The 22,734-nt window shown below is 37.1% G+C and overlaps 2 protein-coding genes and 1 long non-coding RNA gene across 4 annotated transcripts; 1 reads left to right on the top strand and 2 right to left on the bottom strand.

Moving 5' to 3' along the window:
- Positions 1 to 148: 148 nt before the first annotated feature.
- LOC134818868 (large ribosomal subunit protein mL37-like) lies at positions 149 to 3,053 on the bottom strand. Its single transcript, XM_063828564.1, has 6 exons — positions 2,881 to 3,053; positions 2,607 to 2,698; positions 2,181 to 2,292; positions 1,747 to 1,929; positions 1,288 to 1,436; positions 149 to 833 (listed from the first exon to the last, which is right to left on the bottom strand). Exons 1-6 carry the CDS (start codon positions 3,042 to 3,044, stop codon positions 391 to 393), a joined length of 1,143 nt encoding a protein of 380 aa, XP_063684634.1. The 5' UTR covers positions 3,045 to 3,053; the 3' UTR covers positions 149 to 390.
- Positions 3,054 to 5,878: 2,825 nt separating this feature from the next.
- Positions 5,879 to 8,863, bottom strand: LOC134818867 (acid ceramidase-like). Of its 2 annotated transcripts, XM_063828563.1 has the most exons (9): positions 8,619 to 8,863; positions 8,388 to 8,479; positions 8,060 to 8,131; positions 7,748 to 7,924; positions 7,483 to 7,613; positions 7,152 to 7,335; positions 6,855 to 6,987; positions 6,597 to 6,737; positions 6,448 to 6,539 (listed from the first exon to the last, which is right to left on the bottom strand). In XM_063828563.1, the coding sequence occupies exons 1-8, from the start codon at positions 8,833 to 8,835 to the stop codon at positions 6,601 to 6,603; spliced, it is 1,143 nt and encodes a 380-aa protein (XP_063684633.1). In that variant the 5' UTR covers positions 8,836 to 8,863; the 3' UTR covers positions 6,448 to 6,539; positions 6,597 to 6,600. The 2 variants fall into 2 exon arrangements, with proteins under 2 accessions (XP_063684632.1, XP_063684633.1); XM_063828562.1 differs by having other exon boundaries at positions 5,879 to 6,737.
- A 2,539-nt stretch (positions 8,864 to 11,402) lies between these two features.
- Positions 11,403 to 16,597, top strand: LOC134818575 (uncharacterized). The gene is made up of 4 exons (XR_010160675.1): positions 11,403 to 11,935; positions 12,399 to 12,505; positions 15,228 to 15,386; positions 15,972 to 16,597. It is a non-coding gene; the product is annotated as an uncharacterized LOC134818575 (long non-coding RNA).
- Positions 16,598 to 22,734: the final 6,137 nt, after the last annotated feature.

The raw sequence follows: 22,734 nt of genomic DNA, 5'->3' as shown, positions 1-22,734 counted from the left end.
TTTTAACTATTCCTTGTTACTTTTATTTAATATCAAATATCAATCGTTATTTTATTTAATACTTATAATAAAGCATTTACTAATTTAGTTTCCTATATTTGTCTAAGTGGTGTCTAAATGGCTTTGACACAATAAAATTGGTTAAAAATAAGGACGCAGAAGATCAGTAACATTTTTACAACAACAGCTGTTGGGTGGTGGGAATTTATAGGACAAACATTCTCAAAAATTCCTGACCATAATCCATAAATATTCACATAATGAAGTTATCCACTCGATATAGAATAAACTTAAAGTTTGACAATCGGTTTTTGCTACATCATAATATTCAGCCCAAGCAAACTGAAACAAACTCGATGAAATATCGTAGCTATCAAAAGAAAATGTTAATCACTCAACAGTCACACCCTTCTTAAGGGGCAAATCATATAACATTGTCAATTTAACAAGATCACAGACTTCCTCTAAAACTGCAGGTCCCAACAAATTCTCAGGATTAACCTTCATGTAGGGCATAAGATTAGTAGTGATATTTTCAACAGTTTGGCCCCAAGCCAAGTTCTTCACCCCGTCAGGACTGATAAGATCGAGAGTATTGAGCTGATAAAACACAAAATGATAGCTATACGCAGAGCTGCTAATGTAAACTCCCACACGTGGAGTTTCTAATCTATCCCCTGGTTGGTAACCGTCTCGGATGGCCTCGCTAGCTAGTCGCGCAAACAGAAAGTATATACCACGTGCACGGCTGGTGTCACTCCATTCTGCGCCGGGTGCAGAGTCCAGGATTACTCTGGTGTAGGGGAAGTGAGGTAAACTTGCTGCACTTGAACCTGTGTGAGGGGGTACTGTTAACAATATTTAGTTCTATTTCAGGATATTCTAGATCTGTTATTACAGAAACATAAAACCACTTCGAGGGGATTAGTTTTAAAACATATAATAAGAGATACGAAAAGTTTGTTCCACTTCGAATAGAGTAGATAAAATACTTCAGCTAATGTAATTTCGAGATGCAGTCTGTAAAACTCTATAAATGGATATTTTATAGAGAAATTTGAGAAGATAGTAGAATGTTTGTAAGCCGAGTAGTGCTGTAGCTGCAAATAATCTGATAACAGTTATCAGATAAATTCGATATTTTATCTGATAAAGGTGTGACGTCAAACATGCGCATGATCTCAATAGATTATCTAACTTAAAAGAATTATTGAGAAGTGCTAACAGTTATAAACTTTCACCATATTCTCAACGAATAATTCTGTATATAAATGTAAAGAATGTAACCTGGTATGATGTTTTCAGGGTGGAATGCCTGCTCAATATCCAAAGTAGACTTTATGACATCAGGCCATTGTATTGCGTGGTCGGCAGATTGTTCACATTGTTCTACAGAGAAGAGGGGAGCAGCAGGAGTGTCACTCAGAATACTGTACCTGTGGAGTGTGGGGATCACATGTCAGAAATGAGGGATCACATGTCAGAGATCATAATATGTTAAGGAAGTAAGGATTGAGCTGGGCAGTTCAATAAATCAGAGAATTGAGTCAAATGAAAATGGTGGTTTAAGATAATGCAGTTATCATGCACGATTATAGTAATGAACTACAGTCTAGGCCTTATCTAACAAACTGGACCCTACTCTGCTGAACACAATAAAATATTAACAAAAATATAAAACAAAAAAAAGGACTTCCCAGTTCAAGCAGTTTCAACTACTAGAAAAAAGAAAATAAAGTAACTAACGTGAGTTGTCCGTCAATAAGAAAGGGAGCAGGTACACTCTCATCAGGGAGAGTCCTGAAGAAAGGGTGCTGAAAGTAAGCGTCCCTGTCCACCATGTATCTATATTGCTTCCTGTCTACTTTCGTGTAGAAATACTTGAGAATCTCCGAGAAGATGCTTTCTACAACATCGTCACATGGCTTTCTGAAATCATTAGAACACTTCATCTACTTTGTAATTTATCGATTAAATATTCGATTACTAATCATGATAAATGTTAAATATAACATTATATTAGTCTATCTGTCTATTTAGTTGAAACTGAGCTTACAGCAGTAAGCAGAAAGATTAAAATAAATAATAACAATATTTAAATTCCAGAGTTTAGTACATGCTTTGATATTAAAATCATACCAAAAAAGACTTAGTATTAACAATAAAATCAATATCACTACCTTGTTCTACCAAGAGGCATGTGTCTTTGTGTTGGAGAAAAAGAGAATGTTTCCAATATTGCCTTTTTGAATGTTTTGTGAAAATCTTTATCTGATTCCTGACTTGCCACACCTGTAAAGTGTAAATTTATAACTAATCATTGCAGCAAAAGAGACAGAGACGAAGAACTTACTTGATATCTATGTTCTTTGCTCCACTGTTCATTTGTTCATCCGGGAGATAATTATTTAAAAGACTCTTAAAAACGTGACCAGGGTTGGGGAACGAGCATCAAGTTTTCTGCCATTTTCGGCCCTCCCTCCCAAAAATACTAATAGTGACTACTATTAGTATTTTCACTAGATATATTTAGTAGTCACTATTAGTGACTACTATTATATAGTATATATTATATCTAGTGGCTATCTTTATACCCTATTACCTACCAGGAGGCAGACAGTCGATATAGAGAGCTTTAGAGATAGCAGCAGCTTTCACGTCATGTGGCACTATTTGAGTCTGGGTGGTGGGCGAGATCCTGAGAATTAGTAGGATAATTAGTCAGCTAATGAATGAATTAACATAATTAAGTAATAAGTATGTGAAGTCTTTAAAAGTTTTAATTGATGATATCTCCAATACACAACCTCGACTAACATTACAATTGATTTACGCTAGATCCCATCATAACCTCACACCTATAAAACTCATTCATATTACCTATAAAAAGAAGTGGAAGGAAACGCATTCTCTGTTTTCTGGGCAATAGTTCCCGCATTCCTGTTTGCTACGCAGAGGTTGGCGCGCAATGGTGTCTTGTTGTGCTGTGGTAAACAGTGGCGCAGTGCTCGCTTGCTGTGTTGTGCCAAACTGCTTCTTGACATGCTGCTTTATAAGTGATGATAAATTAAATATAGTTCTGCTGGGAGTGGTATTATATAACGTCTTACAGACAAAATATGTCCAATCTTAATTCCTTGATATCTGATATAACAATATTTTCCTATGGGGTCGTTTACATATTATTACGTAATCAGCCGAGAGGGGAGGGGTTTCCAAATGCTTACGGTTGATTACGGGGGCGGGGGGTTTGGTCGTTGATTACGTAATCAACATTTTCTTTTTTACCCTCCAGAATAATAACAATTTGACAATATTTTAATTCAAATTCCACTCTGATAGTGATAAAATTTAGAAATTGATCGAATATAACTCTATAATAGTAAGTAGTTTAGAAGGTGCTTGGCCGGATATCATAACAATGATTTCGGCTCATTATGATAGCATAGCCATAAAGCCGTTTTGTGGTGTTTTGTTACACAAGTTGTTAATATCTAACTAATTTTAAGGCAATTGTTTCGCAAACAGGAGGACGGCATTATCTGATGGTAAAGAGGAATTTAAACTAATCGTTTTCTGAAACTCTTTCATTGGTCGCCTGTACAATGTATTTACAAATAATGCATCAGAATCAGATGATTGTGTAGTGCACTATCTAAAACATCAAACAGTTCTTCGAAAGAAGCTTCATCTTGAGAAATACATATTTTGCAAGAACGGAAATAAGAGCAAACTTTGAGAAAAAAAAGAGTAAATATTCACAAAATTCAATTTTTTAAAACAACAAAGTTATATATTTAAAACTAAAATTACAATTTTTATATTTCATTTGTTATTCTTGAAATTCTAACATCAACAGCTACACCTTTAAAAACTTGTGTGAGAATTATTTTTTATGCGATGACTGTTATAAAGTTATAAATACCACCATCTTCAAACTACTAAAAGGATCTAAAAGTGAGAGACCAATTTTCCACGTTAACGAGTAACCTTCACCAGTTACCTCACTTATACCCAACTCATTCCACGTAAACGTTGCTAAGCAGTAGCACATGTCAGGCTGTATATCGTTATCATATCGTTCATAAAACATAGGCAACAAATGAATTTTGTCAGCTTTCACAACCTCAGGATGAATATGAAGTCCCTCAGGATATTCTTCCTGATTTAAACAAAGGTTTACTTTGAACTTGTCGGGTTGCCCTGATTTCATATCTGGGGTAAACTTAAGAACAAATCCACATTTTCCAGGAAGATGACAATCAGTAGTGTCAGGGTGCTCGAAATAAAAGGCATAACATTTTGACGTCTCGAACAAATCTTTGATTGTGCAAGAATTCCAATTTAACATCTTTTTGTTCGTCCCAACTACTCTTCCAACTAGTCTAACACTCTCTTCCATAGATGTGAGATCATTGCTTTGTTCTAATGCATGATCTAATGCGACTGAATCATCCAACGAATCAAGGAATTCAGGCGATATTCTGCTCCATCCTCTCTTACGACGAACCATCTCTATTTCATGTACCATGTCAGGGGTAAGATATTCATCACACAGAAGAAGCCCTTCAATCAGCATATACAAATTTAGTACAAGAGGAGATTCTTTAGCGGCATTAAGATATTCCTGGGTACTCATTCGACGAAATCTTTCATATGAGCAAAATATGTGGGGAATTTCTGTTGTTGTTTGAGGATATGCAGATTCAGGATGGATCCAGGTATTATTTGATGTCGAGGAGGAATTTAAACTCATCGTTTTCTTAAACTCTTTCGTAGATCGCCAGTACAACTTATTCACAAATAATGCATCAGCATCAGATGATTGTGGAGCACTATCTAAAACATCAAGCACCTCCTCAAAAGAAGCTTCTGTTGTACTTTGGGGAAGTACAGGTGCAGATAAAACTGTATTTGATGGCGAAGAGGAACTCAAACTCACCGTTTTCTTAAACTCCTTCACTGACTTCTTGTACAACTTATTCACAAATAATGCATCAGAGTCAGATGATTGTGTAGCACTATCTAAAACATCAAACAATTCTTCAAAAGAAGCTTCATCTTCAGAAATACATTTACAAAGATCAACATTCTGTAGGAGGTAACGAGAAGCTTCATCAAACATCTTTCCCTCACTCTCTATATTTTTCTGCATTATCTTCAACAAGATAACAGGATTACTCCTTGTAATCTGCAAAATTAAATCTAGTTGACTAGTTTCTACTTCAGAGTAATTCCTCATAAAGGGCTCAACAAATATCTCAGCTCTGTTCTCCAGACTATAAATCTTCTCTAGGAGCAGGTCTAGAAACCTGTCACATTTCATGACCCTGCTACAAAACCTGGCCTCCTCAAACAAGAACAACAAAGTCTGGTAATCAGAGGAGGGACTCACCCCACCCACCAGGCTGGTAAAGTAGTCCCCACACCTCCCTGCTAACCATTCTACTTTGAAGACGTGACACAGCTTGTTAACATCTCTGAACAAGTGTTTCTCCAGCAGGATCTCCCCGCTGTACAGGGCCCCCAGGAACCTCTTCACCGCTTCCCCCGCAAAGTCCTCCATCTCTAGTTCTGTCTGGTGCAGTTCCAGGAACAGGTGAACAAACACTGAACTGTGGTAAGACAGGATCAGGGAGTTTGCTCTCTTTTCCTCTCCTCCTTGTAACTTTAGGACCACGTTACCGTGAAACTCATAGTGTAGGTTCTCTATTCCAAAATCTAACGGTACTGTCACTTTCGGAGCCATGTTTCTGATAAGGTAGGTTATTAGTATTAAAGCAATCATAAAATTATTCTTGATACAATGAACTGTCTGAATTACTGATTAGATGTTGTATTTGAACAAACGTCGAGAATATTCAAGTTAACAACCGTATTGAAAAGAAATCATTATTCAATTTTAATTGATTACGTACATTACAATGTTTAAACTTTGATTCCAAACTTTCGTATCAAGGTTAAAAAGTAAAACATGCGTGAAAGTTAAGGCTCAGTCTTGATTTATCTTGATATAATAATCTGTCTTTCTGCACTATGTTCTTTATCATTGAACCGATAATTGATAGTCATTTAAACTCTTTATATTAACTAAGATTTTGTAAAACACTCAACAATTTTGAAAAACAAATAAATCAATTATAAAAATACTGAAATCTGTCCAAACAGTCTGAAATCTGTCTTAAATTGGAAAAATTTTGCAAGCTAGAAAATCATAAAAATCCAAAACTATCAAACATCAAAACTTACGAAATCATGAACTTTACAAAAATCAATCTTACCGCTAAAAACGTTCTAAAAAATCAAACGTATCATTCTGATAGGCCACATTATATTAAATTTCGTCACTCCACACAAAACATTCAGTTCAATAACAAAAGAGTTCCCGTTACTAAGCGTTACTAAGGGTTACTAAGCGTGCGTTGCGCAAATTGAAAGCCTTCATCCGGACCATAATCGATAAGAAGATGCCCAGGCTCTGTGCTGATCCTAGCTTATCCCAACCTTCACTTTTCAAATCACCAGACTGTACACACAAGGTGCACACTGTACACTGTACATTGTACATTGTACACTGAACAAGGTGTTTACCAAAGTGTTTTACCAGGGTGTGCAAGGTGTTTTACACTGCTGTAGCCAGCTCTGGATATCACCTCTGACAGTCATGACAGTGCTGTACACTGTTAGCTTGTTCAGGTTTGGTTTAGTGCTCAACACATTGAACAGTGACTTGTATCCTAGGAAAGGTTCAGATTAGGTGGTAAAACATGCTGTGGCAGTGTACACCCAAAATTTCGTTTATTTTTGTGTCCTCAATTTCTTTGTAACGTGACTAGATTGACTTTATTACGTACCAACGTTCTCTTGACCCCACTGTTTGACACACATGTTACCAGGGGTCCTCCTGTCGTCAAAGAAAGGTGCCTCATCCCAAGGGTCATAGTTTGTCTGGAGCAAGAACCACCGACCAGACGTTATGTTCAGCTCCTGACAACACACGCTACTTCAGTTGAGGTAAATAAAGAAAAGAATGCAATAAAAGAATGCAACAAAATTTCAAAATAAACTTTTTTAAACTTACAAATGAGTACAAAATTAAAATCTGATTGAAATCAAGTCCACAAACAGAAATGTGACATTGCATTGTTTACCTGATAATCCTCTACTCCGTTGAGTCCCCTTGTAATGATAACACCCTCCCCAGTACTATTCCCTCCCAGAATATAGTATGCTGGAGCAAGTAGCTCCTGGGTACTCAGCATGTGCTTAGCCTCGCTGTAACTGTTCGCGCTCTCCATAACATCCCGGGTCAGGAATCCCATCCATTTAGCGTTCCTGAGATCAGATATTTTACAGCTAAACAAGTATGAATGTGTTACTTTGTAGGGATTGATTTGATAATTGAATAGGGAATACAGTACGTATCTTCATCATGTTCTGTACACTTATATTATATGATTTTGGTGTTATAAAACAACTCGCCTGTTTCCCAGGATCCAGCGATATATTCCAACGAAACCACCCTCTTTGTTGAATCTTTCGTTTATAGTTAGAGTAAATAGTGGCTGTTTCACAGCAGTTAGCAGGCCAACGTATCCAAGAAATGATGCAGACTGAAATAACGTTGTAAATTATATTCATGAAACCATATTCTATGATGGCATAATTTTGTTTTTCTGATTGATGGGAGAAAAAAGCAGTTATTATACGTTATATTATAAGTAGTTGTATATGAAATAAAATTGACCTGATAGACAGTTTTGCCATCTCGCTGGAAGTCAATATTGACAACAATCTTTCTGAGACGTTCACTCATAAGCCAGGTGTCATTTGCATTGTCCCATCCGAGGAAGAGACCGAAGTCTAAGTTCCTGGCGTGGTAGAGCTGTCCATTGGAATCTTCTTCAATAATAGATGTACAAACCTAGAGATAAGATGGCTATTAAACTTGCATTAGATATATGATACTGTGATCATGCGTTTATGAGAAACAAAATCTTAAGTCGTCCAGTTGGGCACACTGTAATTATGTACCATCAAATAACGATGTAAAACTTACAGTGAAAAGCTCATAGAATATGTTGTATAGTACAACTTGTCCCTCAGGTAGTCCAAGTATCTTTGCAACTCCCTGATGAAAAACAAAAATTAATACTTCTAGACAAGCTTAGCCAGAGCAATAGCAATCATCAAGTAAATCATGGTTCCTGCACAAGCTTTATGTTCCAGCTTGCTTCATTTTAGTTATTTCAGTTGGCAATTGACCATTGGTCTGGTTTCTCGCCTTTCTATAGAGCACTGTTACAGAAGTCTAAGACAATTTGATCAAGGTCACATCGTTTTGAGACTATTGTACGAAAGAAACAACTATCTATACTGGGACATACCTTTATTTCTGATTTATATGGATCTGGAAGTGTTTGCAGCAGTAGATCAAATGCAATGTCAGCTACTTCAAGAACATATTTATTCACATTGTCTGAATAAGAAAACATAATGATTATTAAATTAGTAAAACGTTTGAATTTAAATATGAACTTAACTTAACAATATGAGGGGTCATAGAAAGTGTTTCTGATAATATAATAGAAGCATTAATAATGGATGAAATTTCCTACCAGTGATGGTCTCAATCAGGCTCACAATATCAGCTTTGTAAGGAGTAATAGCTTCATCCCATCGATGTTCAGGTGCTTTGTTGAGATTAACGACAACAGTAGACAGTTTAGTGTCATCTGGGGGAGGAAATGTGTCCGTGCGACATTTTTCTACAACTTGTCCATTGCAGCAAATACAGAGGAGGCTTGTGAGAACTAGGGCAATTCCAACCTTCATCCTGAATAATAATTTGATAGTCAGCTTGATTTTCAGCTTGATTACAATTTAATAAGTATACTTAAAATTTGCCATTAGTTGGCAAATTATTCACCAAATTAATATCTATTGTACAGTAATAAAAGAACTGTAATAAAAGTGATGATCTAACGTCAGAGTATGAACAATTTAATTCAAAGAAGCAATGAACATGCAATGAACATGCAATGGGTTGAGTTAAAAAAACAATACAAAGGAACGTTGGGAGTACACTTGTAAACTCAATCCTTAATTTTCTTGAATCTATCAACGCACTTTTTGATGGCCAATACGTGTTCAGACCCAGCCAATCTTGTAGGCATGCAAAACTAAATGGACAAAACTGGTTCACCAACTCCCTGAACAATAGAGAAATATTACTCTCGGTGCTCGTTGATTTTAGTAAAGCTTTCGATATGGCGGGTCACGGCATCTTGATAAAAAAAAGCTTTCGAGCATTATGGCATTCTAATTTCTTGGTAAAGCAAGCTAGATTTTTCAGTCGATCATTAACGGAGCTCATGATATCTTGCGACGTATGCTGCATGAACGGTGCAAGACTTGCGCCGTTTGTTTCGGCATCCAGTTGCGAGTGCTTGCCCATCGAAAACATGATTAGTGATAGTGGATTTTATTGATATTACTGATTATCCATCATATTAATAAAATTATTCAAACAATATACACATAATATAGCGATGACCCTATATAAAATCAACCCTTTAAGAATTCAAAAAATTCCCTTAACAATCAAAAATTACCCTTGGGCTTGTGGCTCCAAGTTAAGATCTAGACTGTTTATATCAACAATGTTTTTTCTTGCACCTCTGTCTCCACGGAGAGAAATCACTGTTATCCATCATATTCAGTATTAATATTATCCATTATTTATTTATTGACATCCTTCAGTCTCCAAAACGAGGTGTGAAGGTAAATTAACTTTGAGCCTTGTTTTGGCGACTGCTTAATCGATGGGCAAGCTAGTAGGCATTTGTTTTTTAGCAGTGTTGAACATTGAAACAATTATAAAATGTTTATTTTTATCTTATATAACGTACAATATGAATGACATATGCTATAGTGACGTAACATATATTGTGCAAAGAATTAGTAACTTGCTAGATGTGATTTGGTGATAATCGACGTTAACATTTTGCAGTTTACAGTTGCACAATGTTAACGTCGATTATTGCTAACATTTATCTAAATTTAATACAAGTACATGTCACTTATAAATTGGGTATCTGAATGAAACTCGTGCCTCCGAATTTTCCGTTATTAGCATTGCAGTGTCCACGCCCTGTACTGCGTTAACGACCGAAATTTTCCCAATATGCAATTATTATTTTGCTTCTAAAATTCTCTGATAATTAATAATATACGTAACGTGTAATTGTAAGATAAAAAACCTCGCGCGCACGGCGCTTACATCTGCACCTAAGAATCTCTCAGCAATGTGTGGCTGTCTGCGCGGCGGGCTGTGTATTGTGTATATAGCTGAATTTAAATTTAGATTTATTTGTAAATGTATAATAATATTAAATATGTATCGATTGTTTTGTGGTAAATAAAAATTTTGTTTTACTAAAAAATTTTGTTTTACTATTAATCAGTCAAACAATCAATAATTCAATTTTATGCCATTCGTTACAATCAAAATTATGGTAAAATAATTCTCCGCCAATACTCTTCTTCTTCATGTCAACAAGACACCACCTCCGACTGTAATGTGATTTAGCAGGCCCGTAATTACCATCTTGAAAATTCGACGGATTTTGACAATGCGCTCGAAATTTTCGTAGTAAGGAAAAATTCGTTGAAATATGCACGGTGCACTATTGTAAATATGCACGGCCCGCCAGAAACCTAAATTTGTAGTTTTATTTTGCTGTTAAATTTCAGTTTGTAGCGCGATGCACTACTGGGTCGCGCGCGCATCCAATAATGCTTCTCGCAACCAGATCTTATGCAAATCGGCGAAATGCGAAAGATTGACATCGTGAATCAAAATTTCAGTCTTATAAATTTTTTGATATCATTTATAGTAATATGTTTTTTAAATAGTAATTTTAAGCAGTGACCCGATGAGCCCCACTTCTTGTCAAATTAAATTTTGAATTACGACCCAATCATGAAATAAAAGGTATAAGTTCAGTTGAAGTTGCAGTTTTGAGTTTAAGGGCGGAATACAGCTCATTTTAGTTCATTGTTCATTAAAATTGTAGGTTTGAAGGATCAATACGGCTACTTTTAATTCTTTAAAAATTTAAGTTTGGACCATAAAAATACCCTATTAGCTTTTGTATCACGTGGTGACCCCCACGGTCGCTTCACTATAGTAGAGTTTCGACGATACAGGGGGAGCCGCGCACTCGTGCGCGGCGGGTCATACAAAGTATGACAAACTAGCTCCACGCGCGTTAGTCACATCCTAGGGCACTCCTGCGCGCAGTGTTGTGACCTCCCTTCGTCGTATTTTACACACATTTGGACGTTGGCAATTTATTCCATCGATAATTTTAAAGTTTTAACATTTTTATATTAAATTCTTTTTTAATTTAGTTCTAAAACGATTGAGCTTGCTTTCTGTGAAAATTTAATGTACTTTCGTAAAATAATTTTGATGTGGCAGCGATTTGAAAAGGAAATTAGTTAAAAATAATACAAAAAAATCGGACATTTTTTGATATTAAAACATGAATAACTTGGGCTGTGTTGACAGTAGAAAAATTTATTAACCTCTATCCGACAGCTTTAAAATTTTTCTACGCGCCGCGCAAATCCACGCGCGCATTTTAGCGTGTCAAAATCGTTTAAAACTAGAATTAGTTGATGAAGGAGCATAATGCAGATCATACGTTGTACGTGTGGCTTGAACATTATGATTTCGCGCCATTTCTTGTTTCTGCACTCGCTTTGAACTTTCATGGCTTTAACAGCAGTTATCGACTGACGACTTTGCTGTATTACATAGTGTACTTGGTACATAATTGATCAACGATAATAGGAGGAACCCCTGCAAGCTTTAAAGGGCTCGTGTTACTTTAACATCACTTTTGAATTTCACGAAAGCAGATAAAAGGTAGGTTTTCGTTGAATCAAAGTAAGCTAATATCAATTAGAACGAGTATAATTGTGTTACTTTAATACATCGCTTGGTACTGTATTTTATAGTTAACTAACGACATTCTCGCTTTAGGTTATTTTATATAAAACACTTTTATCATTGTTGATTGTGACTTGTCCAATCATTGCACTAGTTTATTACAAAGATTATCAAAATCTTGCGGTAAAATTATTATACAAGCACCCATAAATGACAAAAGTCATTTAATTTCAACATTCCTCATTGCTTTTGTGATTTCCTGCAGCTCTTACTACTGGGCAGCTCTTACTACTGGGCAGGTCGCCCCGTGGTGGTTCATGGAGGCGTCTCAAAAAAAACTGACTGAACTATAATCTAAATATGATAAGTGCTTATTAACCTCTCTGCTTTAATTCAAACCTTTTATAGAATCTACATATGAACTTACAATGTTTTGCAGTTTTAGTGACGTTGCAGAAACTCCGGAATACTGTGGATTGGGAGGAGGAGAAAGTGATAATTCTGTTATATGGCCTGTTTCTAGGACACGATAAACTTCCTAATAAGGTATTTTTTTCAGGATACGATAAACTTCTTAATAAGGTATGATCTGTAGCTAGGACACGATTAACTTCCTAATACAGTATGTGTAGATGATAACCTCCCTTCCTCTTCTAGATCAGATGGCTAAGTTACGGTGCAAAGACGGGTAGCTTGAGACTACCCGTTGTTACCTATAATCTAACTCACTCTTTCCACATACGCGGCTAACCTGTTCCCGATCAATATTCAGGTAGTGGAGAACTTAGAGTTAGATTATTTATTCCGCTTTTTGATTTTCCCCAGTCTTCATGCTAGATTCCCGTTCATTTTAGAGCCTCATTTAATCAGTCGGCCTTACTAAAGAACCTCTCACCCTAATAAGAACACGTAACTTGAAGTCTGATCGACTACATAGCTTTCGCTACAGCACTAACACGTGCATTTACAGAGGAGCAAAAGTTTGCGGAGGCATCCTAGAACGGTACATATTTTAACATATCATGCACAGGTGCCATTCTGTTTGTTTGGTTCACAGCTATTTCCTACTCCTAGACTCCGTGTTCGGACTTTTGATTTCTGTACCAGTTTATCGTTAACTTAGAGTTAGATTATTTATTCCGCGTTTTGATTTTCCCCACTCTCCATGCTAGATTCCCGTTCATTTTAGAGCCTCATTTAATCAGTCGGCCTTACTAAAGAACCTCTCACCCTCTTAAGAACACGTAACTTTAAGTCTGATCAACTACATAGCTTTCGCTACAGCACTAACACGTGCATTTACAGAGGAGCAAAAGTTTGCGGAGGCATCCTAGAACGGTACATATTTTAATATATCATGCACGGGTGCCATTCTGTTTGTTAGGTTCACAGCTATTTCCTACTCCTAAACTCCGTGTTCGGACTTTTGATTTCTGTACCAGTTTATCATTAACTTAGAGTTAGATTATTTATTCCGCTTTTTGATTTTCCCCACTCTCCATGCTATTATTGCTAGATTCCCGTTCATTTCAGAGCCTCATTTAATCAGTCGGCCTTACTAAAGAACCTCTCACCCTAATAAGAACACGTAACTTGAAGTCTGATCGACTACATAGCTTTCGCTACAGCACTAACACGTGCATTTACAGAGGAGCAAAAGTTTGCGGAGGCATCCTAGAACGGTACATATTTTAACATATCATGCACGGGTGCCATTCTGTTTGTTTGGTTCACAGTTATTTCCTACTCCTAGACTTTTGATTTCTGTACCAGTTTATCGTTAACTTAGAGTTAGATTATTATTCCGCGTTTTGATTTTCCCCACTCTCCATGCTATTATTGCTAGATTCCTGTTCATTTCAGAGCCTCATTTAATCAGTCGGCCTTACTAAAGAACCTCTCACCCTAATAAGAACACGTAACTTGAAGTCTGATCGACTACATAGCTTTCGCTACAGCACTAACACGTGCATTTACAGAGGAGCAAAAGTTTGCGGAGGCATCCTAGAACGGTACATATTTTAATATATCATGCACGGGTGCCATTCTGTTTGTTTGGTTCACAGCTATTTCCTACTCCTAGACTCCTTGTTCGGACTTTTGATTTCTGTACCAGTTTATCGTTAACTTATAGAGTTAGATTATTTATTCCGCTTTTTGATTTTCCCCACTCTCCATGCTATTATTGCTAGATTCCCGTTCATTTTAGAGCCTCATTTAATCAGTCGGCCTTACTAAAGAACCTCTCACCCTAATAAGAACACGTAACTTGAAGTCTGATCGACTACATAGCTTTCGCTACAGCACTAACACATGCATTTACAGAGGAGCAAAAGTTTGCGGAGGCATCCTAGAACGGTACATATTTTAATATATCATGCACGGGTGCCATTCTGTTTGTTTGGTTCACAGCTATTTCCTACTCCTAGACTCCGTGTTCGGACTTTTGATTTCTGTACCAGTTTATCGTTAACTTAGAGTTAGATTATTATTCCGCGTTTTGATTTTCCCCACTCTCCATGCTATTATTGCTAGATTCCTGTTCATTTCAGAGCCTCATTTAATCAGTCGGCCTTACTAAAGAACCTCTCACCCTCTTAAGAACACGTAACTTTAAGTCTGATCAACTACATAGCTTTCGCATACCGTTTCGTATCACGTATTTATCATCTCTCCTTCTTCAGAGACTGGCTTTATTTCAACATACCGTATCGTATCACGTTTTTATCGTCTCTCCTTCTTCAGAGACAGGCTTTATTTCAACATACCGTATCGTATCACGTTTTTATCGTCTCTCCTTCTTCAGAGACAGGCTTTCTTTCAGCATGGTTACCCAGAGACTTGATGGTATCAGGGTTCTCGATGTTCTGAGTAATGAATTTAGTTTTTCCCTTCATTCATTCTAAGTCCCACTGTGGCAGCAACCCTTTCTATCTCTTGCATCAGCGTCTCTGTCTCCTTTTCAGTATCTGCTATCAGAGCAATGTCATCCACAAAACCAGTGACCGATATCTTCTCCACCTTGACTCTCCTACTCCTATAAGGCTTAATGGTAAATCCTATTTCAGGGTGCTTGCTTAAGGCTTGTCTCATGCAATAGTCTAGGGCTATTATAATGAACAGGTACGGTATGGTGCTAACATCTGCAAGATCTTAAGGAGAGAGTGGCGTGACACACCCTCTGTAATCAATAAAATTTTGCGAAACTTTCAGAAATACTAAGTTTGACCCAGATTTAAAGGTCGCTAGACTGAATGTAATATTTCAGTTAACAACTCTACCTCGATTCGATGCAGTGCACAGTGGGAAAGGTTGAAGTTGACGTTCAAGCAGTCACCCTGCCGAACAAGAAATCTTTCAGGCCAAGAGGCTAGGTGACTAGAAACTCAATCACTATATCCGTGAAACTTGTCGGGAGCACTGTTATGTGAGTTATTTTACCTTCTAAATTCCAATGAGCATGAAAATTACCCAGGTTCATGGAATGCACGAAAATGAACAAAAATTAATATTCTCCTAAAACTAAAAGTGCTCAGAACGGTTTAAAACTGGCCGGAAAGCGTTTAGATTGGTCCTAGGACCACTCAAACCAAGTTTGGGAATCACTGCATGTCTACAACCGATGTAACCAATGTTCCAAAATGTTCCAATTTTGTCCCAATAACTCGTTCACCAGCCTACCTCCGTTCACCAGCATGCGCTGTGACCATCATGGTCACGGCGCAAGATGCGCGCATTTTAAAATGGCGGGAACACATTTTAATTGCCATTGTACATTATAGTACATAGTGGATAGTGGAGTGTGTGGTCTGATACTTGATAGTAGACAGAGGTTATATTTGAAAATTCCCGGTGCCTTCAACTGTTCTTTACTGTGCATGCACTGACTATTTGATTGCTTAAACGAATAGGCGAGCCTTCAAAAACATTAGTTTCAATGTTTTCATAGTTTTATGATGCAAATATAATTTTTCCATTTACATAACTGATAATACCCCCAATATCTTTTCAGTTGTGGAGGTCGGACCGAAACTGTAATCAGACACTAAACATTGACGAGGACCAATTACTCTACTCTTTCAATGATTAATAAAGATCGCTGATTGCTTTTACTAATGTATAATGTTAAAATGAAAGAGAAACTATCGAGACGAAAGAGAAAAAGGCACTCATTTATTTATAGTTTTATGTCTTAACAATGATATTCGAAAGCTAATTTTAAAAACTGGCTCTGAATCCTTGCTAAATGATTTGGGAAGGTGTAAGGGCTTAATATGCCTGTAGACATCATTTTCAGTGGGTTTTATGAAGTTTATGATTAGAGTATATTTTGGGACTGAAATAAGCGCAAGACCTTCGACGTTTCTATTCCTACTGTTTTTTTAATTTAGCAAATATACAAACAAATTTTATACTGTCGTAAAGATAAAATATTTAGTTATCGGATAGAGACTTGAAAATTAAGTATTACAATAACCAAGCTAAAATATTCAATGTTAAACTCAAAAATTTTCACGCGTCTATGAAGAAATATTTAGTTCTGCGCGTAGTTTTTTGGTCACATCTACGGCAAATTTTCGCCAATTTTGTTCATAGTTTCAAAATGTTATTTAGTAGACAAATTACTTTCGGACTACATCCATATTGTTTATTTAAGTCTAAAAGAAACAACATTTATTTGACTTCAAAATTGTTCAATCTGAATACGAGCTAATTACGACGAAGGGAGGTCACAACACTGCGCGCAGGAGTGTAGGGCCTAACTTAAAAATTAAAAGAGATAGCGAATTTTGGTTTTTAGCAAAATGATTGCCTTGCCTTGTAAAAATAACGTTCCCCTCCCCGAATGTAAATTTAGGGACATCGTTTGGAGGACTACGCCGCTTCGACGCGCCGCGCGAACTAGCATTCTTGCTTCGCATCGTCGCGTCGATGGGTTGACATCGTCAATCAAGGACATCGTTTGTCGTAGTCAATTTTGAGTTATCTTGACGGATGTTACTCGTCTAACTTACTAAATGTTAGTAGCAAGTGCTACGAAGTAGCGCGCGCTCGCGCCTGGTCAAGAGTTATCCCGAAAAGTATAATTTTGCATGGGCGGTTTTTGACATAAAGACCACGTCTACAGGCTTAACCCTAGTGAAAAATATTACCAACTTCCTTTATCTTTATACGGCCATGTCAAGTGCAAAATATGTAACAAAGCAAAAACAAAGAAGTGATAAGAGCTTCGCGTAAAGGGAATGGCGTGCACAATAACAACTGACGGGGCCCTTTTAGAAATATTTTTAAATCAAGTTCTTGTGTAAAATTATTTAGCACGCTTGCAATCGTTTCGAAAAACGTTAATTAATTTGAAAAATAATGATCTGATCGTTTTGAAAAACGTTCATATTTTTCAAAAGGTTAAAGAAGGTTTTCAAAAAGGCCCAACGGAAATTATATGCTCGATGCGCTAGGGCCCCAAATACTAATAGTAATAAGCGTATTTTTACCGTAGAATTCATTAAAAGTAGTTCTGATATGATAACTGATATGGAGTTTGGCTGTGTCATATCAGGTGTCCACCGAGCGGTTCTGCTTTGTATCACGTTGTGACTCCAACGTCGTTTCACAGTCGTTCTTATGATACATGGGGAGCCGCGCACTCATACAACGTATGACAAGGGCTCATCGGGTCACTTATTGACCATTGTTAATGGTCTGGCCCGGCGCGCGCTACTTCTTAGTACTTGCCATGCCATCGGGCCATAATATTTCGAGAAGAAAGCAGCGCGCGCTACTTCGAAGAAAGTTAGACGAGTAATATCCGTCAAGTCACTGACAATCACTGTAGTTGAGCGACCCTGTCTTGCGACTAGACAGCAAAAGGCATACGATTTTTATACGACAGATCCTTAAGTGTTTGGCTTGCAATAGCTATAATTGGGTACTTCGTCATCAGTTATGCGTTATGATACCCATGCCACCAAATCTTACTGCCTGGCGGGCTTGCTATCACCTAACCATGTGCTTTTGCGCCACTGCGGGCGTGCTTGTTTCACCACCGGGAGGCGGTCGTGCGCCATTTCAAGCCGAACGGCTTTGGATAGAGCAAGGGCTTGCTAGAGGTGATTATTTTTCAATAGCATGATCAATGATTGTCGTCGCGCGTAACGTTGAACGTAGAGCTTGCTGCTTTTCCATCTGCAAGTGGACTGTTATAATTTGAATTCTGAATTCATCCATGCACCATGAATGGAGTCATGACAACCACATTAAATTGCAAAATTATAAAGCTGCGACCCTTTATTTGGCCCATCACCCATGAAAGGCTCTTACTAGCCTGTCACGTGACCAAAACGGTTTTTTGCCCATAACTCTCCAGGGAAGCATTTTAACCCTACGTCATGGGGGGTGATTCGGAATCAACGTCCAAAAACACACCGATCTAGATCATTTTCATGCCTAAAGGGCCTTAAGGCGCGACGACAATCATTGATCATGCTATTGAAAAATAATCACCTCTAGCAAGCCCTTGCTCTATCCAAAGCCGTTCGGCTTGAAATGGCGCACGACCGCCTCCCGGTGGTGAAACAAGCACGCCCGCAGTGGCGCAAAAGCACATGGTTAGGTGATAGCAAGCCCGCCAGGCAGTAAGGTTTGGTGGCATGGGTATCATAACGCATAACTGATGACGAAGTACCCAATTATAGCTATTGCAAGCCAAACACTTAAGGATCTGTCGTATAAAAATCGTATGCCTTTTGCTGTCTAGTCGCAAGACAGGGTCGCTCAACTACAGTGATTGTCAGTGACTTGACGGATATTACTCGTCTAACTTTCTTCGAAGTAGCGCGCGCTGCTTTCTTCTCGAAATATTATGGCCCGATGGCATGGCAAGTGCTAAGAAGTAGCGCGCGCCGGGCCAGACCATTAACAATGGTCAATAAGTGACCCGATGAGCCCTTGTCATACGTTGTATGAGTGCGCGGCTCCCCATGTATCATAAGAACGACTGTGAAACGACGTTGGAGTCACAACGTGATACAAAGCAGAACCGCTCGGTGGACACCTGATATGACACAGCCAAACTCCATATCAGTTATCATCTCAGAACTACTTTTAATGAATTCTACGGTAAAAATACGCTTATTACTATTAGTATTTGGGGCCCTAGCGCATCGAGCATATAATTTCCGTTGGGCCTTTTTGAAAACCTTCTTTAACCTTTTGAAAAATATGAACGTTTTTCAAAACGATCAGATCATTATTTTTCAAATTAATTAACGTTTTTCGAAACGATTGCAAGCGTGCTAAATAATTTTACACAAGAACTTGATTTAAAAATATTTCTAAAAGGGCCCCGTCAGTTGTTATTGTGCACGCCATTCCCTTTACGCGAAGCTCTTATCACTTCTTTGTTTTTGCTTTGTTACATATTTTGCACTTGACATGGCCGTATAAAGATAAAGGAAGTTGGTAATATTTTTCACTAGGGTTAAGCCTGTAGACGTGGTCTTTATGTCAAAAACCGCGTCAATTATTGATAATGTTCAGGTTATAAAATAAACTTATATTATAACTGATGACGAAGTACCCAATTAGGGCTACTACATGCCAATTGCCAAACACAAGGATATTTCGTATTCGGATCATATGCCTGTATTGCTGTCTATAAGTAGTCGCAAGACATGATCGCTCAACTGAGCGATAAGTGATGTTAAGTGAGACCGTGAGCTCCACTTCTTGTCAAATTGGCTTTTGAATTACGGCCAAATCATGAAGTAAAACAGTATAAGTTGTATTTTAACGGCAAAATGCAGCTAATTCTAACTCTTGAAAGTTGTAGGTTTGGAGGATCAATACGGCTGCTTCAATTCTTAAAAGTCTTGAGTTTGAACGGCCAAAATACCCTACTCGGCGTCAGTCAGCTGATATTGAAAACAGAAAGTTATTGCAGTGTTAGTAAATTAGTACAAAAAACACACTTCAGGGCATGAGATATTATCATAAATTTAAAATATTGTAATCTAGGGCGCTGTCAGGTCCCAGACCCAAGCACTCTATGCTTGAGCAACAGCCAACTCAAGACTCTCTTTATCAGTAATCCAGTGATGTCAGCATAAAATTCAATCTCAACAAGGTTTATTTCGAACAATGAACATGACAAAGCTTCATAACAGCTATCAGCTATGACACCAACCTATATAATTATGCAAATTCTAGTTTAGCTTTCTTTTTTTAAACAATCATATAAATTTAAATACAATCTGCAAAGCATATAAACGTAACATCAATCTAATTACGATATAAATATAATTATATATATAAACGATCAATGATATTTGTAATGGATCAAAAACAATTTGAGTTCTGACATGTGATCAGAATATGGATTATGCACCTATTTTCTTGAGAAAATGTAAAATTAATTAATGGAATTCTAATACTAATTTCATAACAAGAACCTAACACAGTGAAAAAAGTACAAAGGTAATTTACAAGCATACAGTATTGTAAAAATCAAATCATAGACATCTCAGATAGTCAACAAAAAGTTTCTTTAACTTCAAGCAGTCATTAATAAAAAATAAAAATCAAAGAGCGAAGCCTTCTTTCTCAAAGTAACTTAGTAAACGTCACGCGTATACTTTACAAATTTTGTGATTTTTCTAGGGTGTAGAAACATCTTCTGACCTTCGTTTTATTAATCTGAAAAAACGAAAAAATCAATAAAGCTACTAATACAGGGTGGGCCAAAAGTAGTAATATTATATAATTGCCATTAAATTAGGTTACATACACTATGAATCTCAATATGCCCAGATCATGATAGAAATTATTTTGCTAGTGCAGTCTACAAGTGTACATGGTGATTGTCATGTTCACACAGAGTGAACTGTTTCTCTAGCTTATATTGAAGTGCACCCAATTAAAATATGTAGATCCAATAGTTAAATTCTAAACAATATGTTTGCCATAGATCATAAATAATTGGTCCCCACTCCCCATCATAAATAAAACCGATGCATTGCAATTAAGAAGAATGTAAATTCACCTGACTACAAGGAAGGAAAGTAAGGCAGTGATAGCTACCACGGTCGCCACCCCCACGGTTGTAGCTGCTAGGTGGTGGACTGACTCAGAATCATCTGTACAGATACACGTTAATCATAAAATATGGTTATTATTAGAAATATATGTTAGTGGGGAAGACTGGGGAATCAGTAAAATAAGAAGTCTCACTTTGTATTTGGCAAGGAAGCAATTTGATTTTACCAGCTCAATTCCAGCCAATTACCTGTAGCTATGGATGAATTATCATTACTTTGCTCAAAGTCGTAGTCGGGATCATCAACACCTCGTCTTCGTCTGATAAATATCATAAATTTACTGTTTACCGATTACGAGTATAATTTATCAATATCTTCCATATCTTCCATATCTTCCATATCTTCCATATCTTCCATATCTTCCATATCTCTCAATATCTCCCAATATCTCTCAATATTTCTTAAAGTTAATATCTTTCAATATATCTCGTAGAATATTCTGGTTAATATTAAGAAAGAATACGGTCCCTTCACTGAATAAAATGACTGTATATTATATAAATATAATAACTATTTTAATATAAATAATAACTTTTTAATAACTACCTTTTATTATAACTGTTTGAACAGCTCCAGAACTGAATTTTATTTTTCACTACTATGAGAGGATATCTCTCAGCGGGAGTCCAAACACCAGGTGTCAAGTTAACAAAGTACTCTATAATCACCTTGCCGTCCTCGTAACGACAATCTGTTTTGTCTGTATCCAGAGTGCACGCTGTGAGGGGAGTGTTTTGTAGTAAGCGGTACAATGATGGTTCATAGATGTTCACTTAAAGTCACGTGAGTGCCTTCGCTTGGCACTTTATCAAGTTTATGGTGCATTTTAGATAATAAGTTTTGAGAATATATGCGTCATAAACACGCGAATGTACCAGTTTTATTATCATCGTCAACAGTCACCACGATGATTTTATCAACTCGTAAAACTACAGAAAACACTTACTTCCGTCACCCAAACACGTAACTTGATGTCTAAAACCACAAACATTATCGTCCGGTGAGTTCAGTTTTTCTTTCATTATTGCAATCGAATATTCACCAGTTGCTTCGGCAGTGCAAGGCGCTGGCTGAAATATATACTGTTAAAGTTGTGACAGGTACATCTACAACGAGTACAACTTTCTTTGGCGAAAAAGCGGCTTATAGTTATATATAGAAAAAGCGGCCTATTTACAAGCCTCTTTTTCTTACCTGTGAAAACTTTACAAATAAATGGAATGTAATAAATACTAAATAAAGCATATAAACAGATTAACAAATAAACAAAAAAGCACCTGCTCTGCGCTGTTTGCAACAACCATCTTCTGTATTCCCGTACCAGTTGACAATGGGTTTGTTTCTTTGCACCGGGCAAGGAAGTTGTCATACTTTCCAGTCTCCTTGGTGCAAGTTATTGCTGCAGCCGAGCCGGGTGCTGGAAAATGATATAAAAAGCTTGAGTTTTGGTTATGAATAGGGAAAGTGATACCACAATAATAAAACACGGGCAAGGTTCTAAAGATAACGTTAATTGGATGTGTAATTATGCTTATTTTCAACAGATTGTGTAAAACGTTTAGTAATAATACTCACGGGTAACTAATTCAAATCTAGCTTGGTCTGAGTTAACAGGGCAGGTTATAGTCTGCTTCAGAGAACCATCACCAAGATCTTCCTCTGCTATTGTCGCTCCATTTC

The sequence above is a fragment of the Bolinopsis microptera genome, chromosome 7, assembly GCF_026151205.1.
Source record: "Bolinopsis microptera isolate Bmic1 chromosome 7, MBARI_Bmic_1.0, whole genome shotgun sequence".
In the NCBI taxonomy this organism is placed as follows: domain Eukaryota; kingdom Metazoa; phylum Ctenophora; class Tentaculata; order Lobata; family Bolinopsidae; genus Bolinopsis; species Bolinopsis microptera.
This window is presented reverse-complemented; position numbering and strand designations above follow the sequence as displayed.